The sequence below is a fragment of the Mangifera indica genome, chromosome 18, assembly GCF_011075055.1.
Source record: "Mangifera indica cultivar Alphonso chromosome 18, CATAS_Mindica_2.1, whole genome shotgun sequence".
Lineage (NCBI taxonomy): Eukaryota > Viridiplantae > Streptophyta > Magnoliopsida > Sapindales > Anacardiaceae > Mangifera > Mangifera indica.
Genome location: NC_058154.1, coordinates 6,169,552 through 6,182,560, shown reverse-complemented (window position 1 = coordinate 6,182,560; position 13,009 = coordinate 6,169,552). Strand labels below are relative to the sequence as shown.

General features: G+C 32.7%; 1 protein-coding gene across 1 annotated transcript; it reads right to left on the bottom strand.

The window, feature by feature from the left end:
* Positions 1 to 10,861: 10,861 nt before the first annotated feature.
* On the bottom strand, positions 10,862 to 12,688 carry LOC123201827 (protein CHUP1, chloroplastic). The gene is made up of 3 exons (XM_044617391.1): positions 12,538 to 12,688; positions 11,597 to 12,429; positions 10,862 to 11,509 (listed from the first exon to the last, which is right to left on the bottom strand). The coding sequence occupies exons 2-3, from the start codon at positions 12,410 to 12,412 to the stop codon at positions 11,009 to 11,011; spliced, it is 1,317 nt and encodes a 438-aa protein (XP_044473326.1). The 5' UTR covers positions 12,413 to 12,429; positions 12,538 to 12,688; the 3' UTR covers positions 10,862 to 11,008.
* Between the last annotated feature and the right edge of the window lie 321 nt (positions 12,689 to 13,009).

Sequence of the window (13,009 nt, the reverse complement as noted above, 5' to 3'; positions counted from 1 at the left end):
TTAAAATTTCATTTTTTAGATTTCATGTACAGTTATACCAAATATAGACATGGTCATGACATGACTTGAATAGTTATGATTTTAAGTCATATACAGTCATCCATGAGAACATGTACCCCCATACATGCCAAACCTAGATTTTACAAATGATCGGTGAAAGAACATGTAGAGGAAATGCATTATTGTTTGGCTATTTGCAGACTAGTACACAGGGTACACCCATACGGCAAGAATGTAATATTGTACGTAGGGTAGAATAACAACCTTTAGAAAGTGCGTAGGTTAGAGAAGATAAATGTTTATGAATAAGGAAAGTTGTACACCCATGCACCGTGCACGCCCATACATACTTGTATAAGTAGTCATGGCTAGAGATGTACAAGGAGATAAGCCATGCATAAGTAATAAGAAAGTGTATGCCCATGCATATGACTATGCGTGCCCGTACATGTGTACATGTTTTAATGATAACAACTTATCCCTTACACGTGTACATGTTTTATTACTTTGTGTATGGGCACGCATGGTCATATGTGATCATACACTTTAGGAAATTGTTGGACCCTTAGGTAATTTAATGATAATAGATGAAAACTAAGTAAAATTATTTAACTTGTTCTTGGTATGAATTAGTTCATGACCAACATTAGACAAAAGATGAAAAAATGCAATATTTTAGGAATGTACATTGACACCTCTTGGATGTACGTTTGATAGTCAATCAAATATTGATGTATACCCCTACTTGCCAACATGTATGCCTGTACATTGTTTAATATAGGCATAGTCATATGGATTATTGCCCGTAAGGGAAGAAGGCATATATCAAGGTTGGAACAAAATATATGCTTGTTCATCTTCTTTTTAAATAGAGTAACAACTTGCACCTTTCCATACACTTAAAAGTGTACGTTAAAGTTAAGTCAAAGCCATAGAGTACACCTATACATGAACTAAGTAAACTTGTGTATAAACAAATTTTCAGGCATACATGTCCTCATAAATGTTAGTTATTCATGATTCTGGAATTTTGAAGACACATTCAAATAGATCCATGTTCACCACATTTGCACTTTCATGTGTTATGAGGAGAATTCAATTGTTGGAAGGTCTAATCAATATTGACTTCATTTGAAAAGTAGTTAGGCACACTTATGCAATTAGAACATACACTCATACATACTTGTATTTCAATAGAAAAAAGTCATTTTTGAATGTTAATTGATACTTCTCAAAATCTAACAATCATATCAACATTTCCAGTCATCCCAACCTATAAATTGAAGTTTCTTTGAGTTGAAAAAGGTTTGAGATCATACATGTAAAATCAATGCTTTTCTTCTTCTAAAAAATTCTTTCCAAAGCTCATAACTCAAATACTGGAGAAAAATATTGTATTTTATCTTTGCATCAACCTTTATAGAGGCATTCATGTTTCATATTTTTTGTATTTAATCATTTTTAGGCGATATCTTGTATAACTATTCTATTAGGCACAATCTCATATCAATTTGTGTATTTAGGTGAAATCTTAGAGAACTATTCTAAAGAAGAGTTTTTGTGAGTGGAACTTCAAGTCGGTTGCTTGAATAAACGGATATATGAGGCTTGGAAGTGAAAACTTTGAATCTATATAATTCCCAAGCCTTTTTATGCTTTACTTTATACTTTATATTTATTGTTTATGCTTGATTGTTTTGCTATAATCATTATCTATGTGAAAGTTTTTAATTCATATTAAGTTTTAAATAATCTTGTTCATCCCCTTCTAGGATTATATTAGTCATTATAGCGTTTATAGAAATGAACAATGAAATTAAGTACTTAGAGTTAGTCCCAAAAATTAGTATAGACCTAGAGTGTACACATTAGTACCTAGTGTGCCCAAGAGAGAGATGACATTTAGGCATGAGTTATAACTTAGGGTGAAAGCTATTACGAGTTTGAGTTGATTTAGTGGCTTGAGATACATTGCAACATCCCTCTGGATGTATTGCCCTCTAAAAGGAAGTATTACTAACATTGATTATTAGAACAATTATTTAAATAAATAATTTAAGTAAAACAAAAACAATGAAGTGAATTTATTAAATAATATACCAAACGGACATTCATGAAAATTTTTTGAAAAACGTGCAATCGATATCATTATTACAAAAAATAAATAAATTATTTTCAAACTATCATAAAACAATCCAAAACATGGTTTATTGGAGACATAAACAAATAAAATATGATAATGACATAAATGTCCTCGACTACTCACACTTGTTGTAACCTTGTGCCACATCCATCACTCATCTTTTTCTCCTACAAAACGAACAAAATAGAAAAGGGTGAGTGATAAACACTCAATAAATATGAATATAAAATAACCTTTACTAAAAATCCTATTTTGCTTTTAAATTAGTCCTCTATTGACTGTTCATTAGGAGTAAGCTATTTACTCTTATTAGATGATGTGAACTTGCCTATAACTATCTAAACCTCAGGATCTAATATATCCCTTGAGATTGCCTTATTACGGCTCCTTGTTGGGTAAGTGTCTAGAGCCAATCAAATTTGACATTTGTAATTGTAATTTTACATTAATTAATTAATAAAGGATTAATTGATATTTAATTCATATATGTGTCTTTTATATAATTGTACGAATAACATGTCTTTGAAATGGTAGAATTGTGATGAAAGGATCAGACGACTGCTCGTGAAAATCTTATATACATGTTAAGTGGTCATTTTAGAAATGTTCGTAATCTCGATATTACAATAGACAAGGACACATGAAATGATGATGAAATTATCATAGTGTTAAGCGACTCCACTGAAAGGTAGTGATAATTCTCACTATCAAAGTTGTTCGTAGATAGCTTAGTGTAACACATAGGTATATGTTATAGACATATTTATTAGATTGACCATACCAAATGATATCTTGTGTTAGAATTGGTATGTTTAGACACTATCCAACATACTGCTATAATTGGGGTATCATAAAAGTAGTGTACGACAATATCATGAGATACATGGAAGTTATGGTTTATTAATAAAAGATTCATCACTCTTGAGTGCAAGAAAAGATATCTCACATGAGAATACTAAATAATATTCATGACTGTTTGAATCTATAGCCACAATAGGATAAGGTTGTAGCCTAATCTATATAAACTATTAATGTGCATCAATTCATACCAAAGAACTACTAAGATAGACACATTTTTATGTTTCAACCTCAAGAGATATTGATTGACAAAAGATTGAATTACACATAACTTTGATGTTGTAAAAGCTTAAGAGATGTCCGTTGACACTTGTTATCTGGGTGGCGATGACATTTTGCTATAGGCCAATCTTAGTTTGTGTCTAAATTTGATCTGAATTTAGACACTACCAATTTTATAAAGAGCTTATGGGTACATGCATACAAGGGTTAATTCGAACCTAGAGGTAAAGATTATTTAGTGACAATCCTAGTGTTTAGGGAAAGAGAGAGACACGAATAGACTAAGTTTGCCCACTGGGTTGAAAGATTTGGTTTGACCATGCCTTGACTAAAGTACATGACCATATGTACTTGGTAGTGTTGATGTCAATCATGCATAATGTAGCACGATTACACCATACCTTATGGAAGCATGGCACGATTGGATATTTATTGTCCAAGCTAAGAATGCTTGGAGGAAATTCATGGGAGGCACACTTGTGTGCCACCTGTGCATTTCACTTTAGCATGGGATTAATTGAAATCTTAATTAAATTAGGGTTCCTATGCACTTTTGTATAAAAAGGTATTTTATTCGTGTCAGAGATCCAACACACATATTGATGAAAACCTAAGTTACTATTTGGGTTTTCTGAAATTCTCTTTTCTGTGAACACTCCCTTCGTCTAACACAAGAGCCTTGATAACCTTCTTCCTAGATAACCTTTCATATTCATGTTCCGTATGGATACCAGGGTGCCACCTCATGAGGGTTGGATAACGTTCATTTCTTTGCCACGTGAAGACTTGAATGAGCCACTAATGCAGGTATAAAACATAAAACACCTTATTGTTGTTTTATATGTTCATGTTAAAAATGTTTTAAAATGGGTATTCTAGTCAAAATTTTAAGAATGTATGATTTTATAAATTTTTAATTTCACAGATCTAATGATCTTTTGGGATCTTGTTTCATTTGGCACACTTTAGATGAAAGATTAATTAACTTTAAATTGAACTGTAACTGACTTGCTTATCGGACTAAGTTGAAACAAGGATTTGACACCTTGATCATATAAGTATCAGAGCTATATAGTCCACTCTCCACATCATTATCGGACTGTGATCTATCTCGAGCCTATTACAACTCATCATACCCTACTACATATGATCAGGTTCTACTACGAACTATTGATCTTGATATGGACCATGCCTTACTATGAGATGTGTGAAGGGTATGCATGTTATCTCGAGTTACTTAACTCTAAGACTTGCATGTTATCTCATAGCTACCCCCTCGTAATGACCCTAAGACTTGCACCTTCAACTATGGTACAATCATACTAAGTATGCATGTTATCTTGAGTTACTTAACTCTGAGCTTGAAATGCTTTCACCTTTTCTATATTATAACCCTAATTAGCAAAAACGCGAATTGTTTGTCTTTAATTCAAATTCCCATTTATTTCTCTTTTTAAACACATCATTCCAAATTTTTGAATCCAAAAAGTATTAAATGTGTATTTTATACATTTATGGTATTAAATGTGTATTTTTGCCCCATTTTATGTTTTTCATTTTTTATAAATTTTTTAAAGTACAAAAATGTCTTTTACATTTTCAATTTATTATCATAAAATCATAACTATATAAAACAAAAAACTCAATTTTATGTCAGCCAAATCCTTATCCTCTTCTAATAATTTTGGTGATGATCAAATCTTAATTATATATTATATTATATTAGGTTTAATAGTTAATTAGATACTTTATATTTAAATTATTAATCAGAAGATTTATGAAAAGTGTTAAAATTATATTGATATTGTCATATTTTCATAAACATATTATTGATGAAATGTCATATTAGATTCGTATATGCACGTTTCGTATCTTTTTCGTATCCAAATTTTATCACCTTTTTTTTATAAATGTATTTTTTATCATTTATCGTATTATTCTCATATAATTTCTATATTGTTTTTTTCCCTTTCCCATATATAGTAACTAAGATTATAACTTGGATTCATGAGGCAATATCTCGTTATGAAAGTCTTACTTCTACCCTTGGATTTTAGGATTCATTATTTATCCCTAAATTATTAGTACAACATGACTCATGACCATTCATAACCTAAGAATGGTCGTTCATTCTTTGTTCATGATGAACGAGCATCCCTAGTCTGATAAATAGTCATTTGTCATCTTTCAATGAATGTTCATTCCTTTTTTATCTTACTCATTTTTAGGCCCTAAGGGTAATTTGGTATTTCCAACTCTACATGATTGTTCATGTTTGATGAATGGTTGTTCATGACATCGTGTTTGACATTGATGAACGATAAGTAGCATGCATCCATGTTTGTCCAACCTTGTTCAAAATGTTTTCAAGCCCTGAATGGTCATTCATTATTTTGCGAATGGTCATTCATAATGCATAAAGATTACTATTCTAAGCATGAGGTGGGCTTTTGTCTTAGACATATGGTCGTTTAAGACATCTAAAAGGCCTAAAATATGCTAATTTTGAACCTACAATTCGTTATACCTTATGCTACTAAGTCAACATACATTCTAACATCTCAATATGCACATTAACACTATAATAACTTGAACAATCCAAGGCCTATAATACAAATCATCATACAACCCTGACTCATGTATCTACATAAAAAAAAGTCATATTATATCCATAACCGATACTCACTAACAACAAATCCACCATTATACAATTTATACATGATAAATAAATTAGCACACGTGTACTTGTATCCACAGCCAATGTTGCAACATAAGATAATGCTTACATATGTATAAACATATACCTATTCATACAAAATCTAGTCGTGGATCAGCAAGATATGACAAAATCAATATACAATTCAATCAAAAACATTTTAATCTACATACACCATCATCAAATCACGTTCAAACATGACACTAGGAAGTTTGGGAACAATTCCTATTTGGTAGCTTGAGTTGTGCTAAAAGGCTTATTAATGAAGAGACTTCTTCTCTCTAGTTGTTTTATCTATCAAAGATCATCATAAATTGTATTGTGCCGTGAAAAATCAAAAAGTTAACCATATTCTCTCTAAAGTGCACAAAATTAGGTTAGATATTTTTTCATGCGTTTGGGTAAAATATCCTCAGAATCATGAAAATGTGTCACTTTTAAACTAATTTCCATGACCAAATGAACGAACATTCACCTTACAGGTGAATGGTCATTTGACATGTTTAAAACTGCATACATGACCCTTGTCCAATCTACTAGACTATGCACAACTGTTCATAGGATGAAATTAAAAATTCTTATTTAATTTTAACTCATTGTAGTCCACAGTCAACATGGGTTAACTTACAACACATGAAATGACCATTTTACCCTTGTTCTCATTTGTGGGTGTTACATGCATGCATGTAATCCATGACTTGAGGTTATGAAGGTTATTACAAGGGGACACTTTTGAGTTAACACTCCCTACATTGCCCACAATAGGACTTTTTTGTAGTAAAACAATGTGTTTACCCTTACTTTTGAAAAAGTCTAATTTAGTTTGATAATTTATTGTAAGACACTGTACGTACCTTTACTCTTGTAGGTAAGTAAACTATGTAACGATACTCACATGACCAAAATGTTGAACCCATGTTCCAACCTAGTCTAATCGACTTTGTATTCTATTTTAGTATGGGAAAGTGTTTTCACCATAGCAAATAAGAAATTGAATAGTCATCTAAGTTTAGGATTCATAGTGATTCTTTAGTGATTAAGCAAGAGTTGAGATAATCTTAAGAGAGTGATACAAGAATTTAGAGCTTCCTGAGTATTTAGCTAAGAGTAATAATAGCATGTCATCATGGTTGGAGTTAGAGAACTCTTAATGATCGAGTTAAAGTGGTTTGAGCTAGGGGTATTTTGGAGATTTAGTAAAAGTTAAGTAAAGTCTCGTGATTTTCACTTACTTTTCTTCTCTTCATGTTTACAAGTACAAGTGATCGTGATGGCTATAGGGCAAGTGGTTGTTAGTGAGTTTAGAGGCAAATGAAGGCATTAATGTCATTTCTCAGTTTATATATTTGTTTATTTAAATAATTTGTTAGACAATGTATTGATCTTTTTTTGGTAATGAAGAACCCCATCCGAGCTGGAGCGCCTTTTTGGGGTGTGTTATTATTTTGCTACACATTATTTTTGGTTTGATGATGAACTTTTTCATGTTAAGATCCTCACTTTTCTGCTATCATTTCTAACTAAAGGATATTTTTGGAATTTTAATTAAATTGTGAACGTATGAAGTGGTGTTTAAATGAATGCATGTTTAAATAATCTAACATGGTGACACTTCTCTTTAGAAGGCAGTACTTCTAGAACAAGTGTTAAAAGTTTGTAGCAAAGCATGATTTTGATAGTCTTAGGATATGTGTAGCTAAGTTAAGAATATAAGCCTCTCATATTACGCTGACCACACTTGCAGCCGAACATTGTAAGTTAAGTTTAAAAGTTTACCTACTAAGTTATGTTTAAGACTTATTGTTTTGGGGTTTCCAAGAAAATGAAGAGATCAAGAAAGTTGAATGGAAATAGCCTAGAGGATAATCCATAAGAGGTACCAAATTCAGATAGGTTTAGAATGCCATTGTAATAGGTTGTAAGAAAAAGAAAACATGATTTATCATTGGAGATTCAAACTCTTATCTGGAAGATAAGTTGGCTGGAAAAAAGGAGAACTATTGTGAGAGAAAGACAAAATGCATGTGTTTGTCCTTGGAAAAATAAGACTTGTTGATTTATCAATGAAAAAAGAACATAGTCTGTGTTGTCACCAAAAGTAGAGCACTAGTAAGAAAGGACTAAAATGAAAGCACCTGTCAATAGCCAAAAGGAGAAAAGAAATGGAAAAAAAGAGAGAACAACCTTTGAAATGATCAATCAATATTTAGAAGAGAGGAAACAGTCGTGGGAAAAGAATAACCGATGTGAAGGAGCCTATAAGGAAATTGACTATAATTGGAAAAAGGGGTGAGGACAATGTTAAAAAAATAAGTAACCACTGGTTATAGAATCATCTTTGTCTAGAGTGAAATTGAAATTTCTCAAAAGAGGTAACGGTTGCAATATAAAAAAATATTGAAATAGTTTTAGGGATGAAAAATGATGTCTTTAAAATATTAAGGTGCAAAATGACATTTTAGCTCTGATTCCATGTGAATAATTGAGTGAAATAATTTTTTTATATTATTATATATTGATATAGATGAATCTGTATTTGAAGTAATAACTTATACAAAAAAAATCATATGACGTTAAACAATAATTTCTAAATATATTCTAACAATCCTTTTGCATAAATAACCATATTGAGTAGGATTCGGATTTCTTTCTAACCTTAAATTTTAACTCTATTGCGTGAATGTCTTTTGTGACATTTTTTTATTTGTTTCTTACTTATTAGAACAAATTAAGTATCCAAAGAAGTAAATGTGATATTCGTAATATAAGTGAAAGTTATTGGAGTATAGTCTTATGTTGGAAATGTAACCGCATTTTATCACAACATCATGGTTAGAAATGATTTCAAAAAAGTTGGGGCTTTGTAAATGGAGTGCTAGAGAAGAAAACTTCCAACTGTGTCAAGATTTGATAAATGGTCTAGTTCTTACACACAGTGATGTTATATATGACTCAATGAGCAATATGTACACACTTTTATATACAAAATTACGTATACATAAAATATTTCATCATATGATTAGGTATATGTTATTTTATCATTAATTTAAAGGTATATAATCACATAATGACATATCATTTATGTATTCAATTATGTACTCTAAAGTGTATAAACAGTATTATTTGTGATTCGATAAGGAGAGACTTGTTTCATGTTTTGGATTTTACTCTCATATTTTATCTTATTAAGCAGTGGTGGGTGCAAGAAACTGGTAAAAGTTTATGTGTTACATGTTATCAAAATAACCAAATCGCATTACTATTTAATACAATTAGTATCACAACCCTAAAATCCAAAGGTGCCTAGGTACATTGGGTTGGCATACTAGGCTCGATAATAGACCTTAAAGTAGCATGCCATGATAGTGTGAGGCATAGCAATATAAGAAGACCAAAGATCCAAGAGGTTGTAGGAGCTGATTGGAATGTTGTTGGATAAGATGGGTTGTTGGTTTTCACATAAGTGTGCGAGCAGGCACAAAATTAGCTACACTAAGGCATAGTGCTAGAGCACAATGATAGGTGTGCAGGTAGAGCACATGACCAATAAGCAAATATTTGAGCAAAGACAAACGAGGATGCTTTTTTATGAGTAAATCTAGTCTAGGGGCATGCAAAGACTTGATGGTGATACAATTGGCTAAAGGTGTCGCAAGTTTAGCCAACACTAGTGTAGGCCCATAAAAGAGTCTATATAGGCTATCTGCGATAATTGAGCTAGGTTTCCTATATAAGCGAATACTTTGGAGCAAAGCATGCTAGGGTGCTAGACTGGGATTTTGTGCACTTAAAACAAGGCTAGTTTGCACAATGGGTTGGCTAACGCAAAATTACAAGTGATAAGCAAGAAAAGGGTAGACTAGGTTTAAGTAACCTGGCTACATGGCTTGCATGAGAGTCACTAATAAATTAAAGTTGGCACTTTGAGTTGTATTAGCATAACAGATGAGCTAACTTTATCATCTAATCTGCAATAATGGTGATAGATTTGACTCGATCAAGATAAGCAAATCATGGGAGCAAATCAAGCTTGAGGGATTTGTGGGACTAATTGCGAAGAATGATGGGATCATGCTGGAGAAACTTGTGGGATTGAGCTACAATTAAGCTAGAGTAATTATGGGGATTGATTGCCATGATTTGGGGGAATTAAGCTACAAATAGGGGCTATAGTGATTTGTGGAGCTAATCAAGGAGCTAATGGTTGGATTTTGTATTTTAAAATTGTAAGTTTGTCAAAGTGCATGCCTTCGTGTATAAATAGGGGACTTACTCATGTAATTAGAATAGATATGATGTGTGAGATATATGTGAGATAAACATATATGAGAGAGTGAGTGAAAGCAACCTGTGTGAGAGAGTTTATACAAGCAAGAGGCTTGTAATTCTTTTGTATGATTTCGAGTTTATCAATTAAGGTTGGGGTTACCCATAATTCTTTGTGTTCTTTATTTATTTGATAATGACCGAGTCACAGTTGCGTAGAAATCATTGTAGTACATTGTAGCGGACTGTGGTGCTTTCCTCGCATTTAGGTGCAAAACCTTGAAATGGAATTGAAGTATTGCTGAACCAAGTTTAGGGGAGCTTGCCTACATCACGGTGTTGCTTTAGTGTCATTGGCATGTCAAGGAAACACCCCTATGACATCCTAGTTGGAATTTGCTTCCCTTGCTTTCTTAATAATGTTGGAATAGCAATTTTGTGTAGGAATAATGGCCATCCTTGCAGTTTGTCATAGCTTTTTCGAGCCCTGATCACACAATGGTAATTCTATCGACGTGTGAAGAGAAAAGGAGCATTTTGGAACCTGCAGGTCCTCTTGCCCTTGCTGGTGCTGAAGCATACTGCATATATTACTCAGTACAGAAAAATTTGTTGCAGTAACCAGTGGAGCTAACATGAAAATAAACAGATTGGTATGGTGACTCAATTTACTCAGTGATGTTAGTCTTATTTATCATATAAAATATTACACAGCATCAAAGCAAACTTGTTAATACTTAATGAGGCAGCATCAGAAGCTCTTACATAAATGGTCATGCACTGGAACATTCTTACATAAATGGTCATGCACTGGAACATGACTTCCTTGCAAGATTTACATGCTCTACGTCTGGTTCATCACAAACCGAATGGGAATGCCTCTCAAAGCACTTAATTGCATGCTTCTCCTTCTCATCATACTTGGATTTCATTTTCTCACTTCCCTCCACCCATCTTTTAAGCTTCTGCAGCAACTTTGGCCTTTTTGAACCGCCTTCACTACTACCATTTTCCACATTTAAGCAAGGCCTACTTTGCTCTAAAACCGAGTGATGCTCCATGTCATAATCTCCAATTCCTCCACATCCTTCAATTTCTAACTCCATGACATTTTTCTTCTCTTGATTTTGTTCTTGCTCTTGTGCGGCCTTTCCGTGATGCTTCATTAATCCATGTGTTAAGCAAGCATTAGTCCATCTTAAGTAAATCAATTCTTTTACTTCAGCCTCTCGATCCTTTTGAAGTTGTTCATATTCAGCTACACGCAGTTTGTAGTCTTCCATTGTTATTCCTTCATCTTCAATCTGCAAAGCGCAAGCTTCAAGCCATTTAGACTATTAAATCCAGGTACAACTAGTAAATAAGCTGAAGCAAAGGTAGAATAGCCAAACCTTTGAGATTGTTGAACCTGAATGCTCTGCCAATTGTAACTTGCTGGACAATTCATTCTTTTGTTCCTGCAATTGATGTATAACAAACTGCAATTCTCCCATTTCATCTTGCAATTTCCTGATAACATTACATTTTTGTTCTAGTGTGTTCCGGCTTCGTAATATTTCTTCTTTTGTAGATTCAATCCTCAAGTTCTTCCCCTTTATGATACATGATTGCTCTTTAGTTTTCTTCAAAAGTTTCTTTACCTTCCGTCGAAGCAACCCACTTTCAGATTTCCAATATTGAAGCTGCTCTAGTATTCTCAAATACTCAACCACCAAATTCTCAACCCTTTTGTTCTCTGCCTCCAAGGATGAAATCTCTCTATCCAACAAATCAACGCGACCTTTCTCCAACAACAACATATATTTAATCTCCATAAGCACAGATTCCTGCTCTTTCAAATCATGATAATGAACAAGATGCCTCTTTATCTCCCACTCTCTCTTTTCCAATTCTTCGACTTGTTTTCTTAGGCTTAAAATCTCTAGCGTATAATCAGTCTTATCATGATACCCTGAAACTCCCACTAAATTATTTGTCAAATGCATACTTGTGATGATCTCTTCACCTTCTTCCTCCTCTCCCACCTCTTCAAAAGAATCAGTTTTGATAGAACTCACCCTATTCTGTAAAGCTGAAGATTGAGAAGGTGCACATTTTTTTGCCATGATCCTAGCATAAATAAAAGCAGCCACAGAGAGAGCCAAAGGAATACCAGCTTTGAGCAGCACCGGCTTTATAACTTCACCTTTTGAAGATGAAGCATCCATGACAACTTAATTGACAGCTGATAAACACAGAATTTATGAAGAATAAAATGAAAAATCAATCACAATCTTGATTGAGATGATGAAATTGCTGTAGTTTTGAGGTGAATAATTAAAAGATTCTTTACCTTTGTATGTCTGCAGTTTCTTGACTTATAGGAAATAGTGGTGATGTTGCTTTTTGACTAATCTGAAGACAACAACTTTTCACTCTCCTTTTCCTGCGTGCGTTAGGAATCATATTCCTGACCGTGGCTTTTCACGATCAATCATGCCACCTTCAATAATGTGAAAATAGAAATGGAGAACAAAAATTGACTCAAAGAATTTCATGTTTGTTTTCAATCATCTCATAAAAACTGACTATACAAACTTTATTTTTGTTGAAAAAAGAACATACTTATAACACTGAATATAAAATTAAATAAACATATTAATCATATATATTATTGCAATTAATGCATTTGCAGTTTTGGTTATATTCTAAAATTATCAAAAGTTTATTTATATACTTATCCCCACCAAGGTTTTAATCCATATAATTTTGGAAAATTTAACTACCCACCTATCATCTGTTACTTTTATTGAAATATGTTAATT

Bases quoted from the DNA above. Each gene is read 5' to 3' on its own strand.
- LOC123201827 (XM_044617391.1), bottom strand. From the start codon at position 12,412: ATGGATGCTTCATCTTCAAAAGGTGAAGTTATAAAGCCGGTGCTGCTC. The intron at 11,510-11,596 runs GTTTGGCTATTC...TGCGCTTTGCAG, and splicing joins CAGGTTCAACAATCTCAAAG to ATTGAAGATGAAGGAATAAC.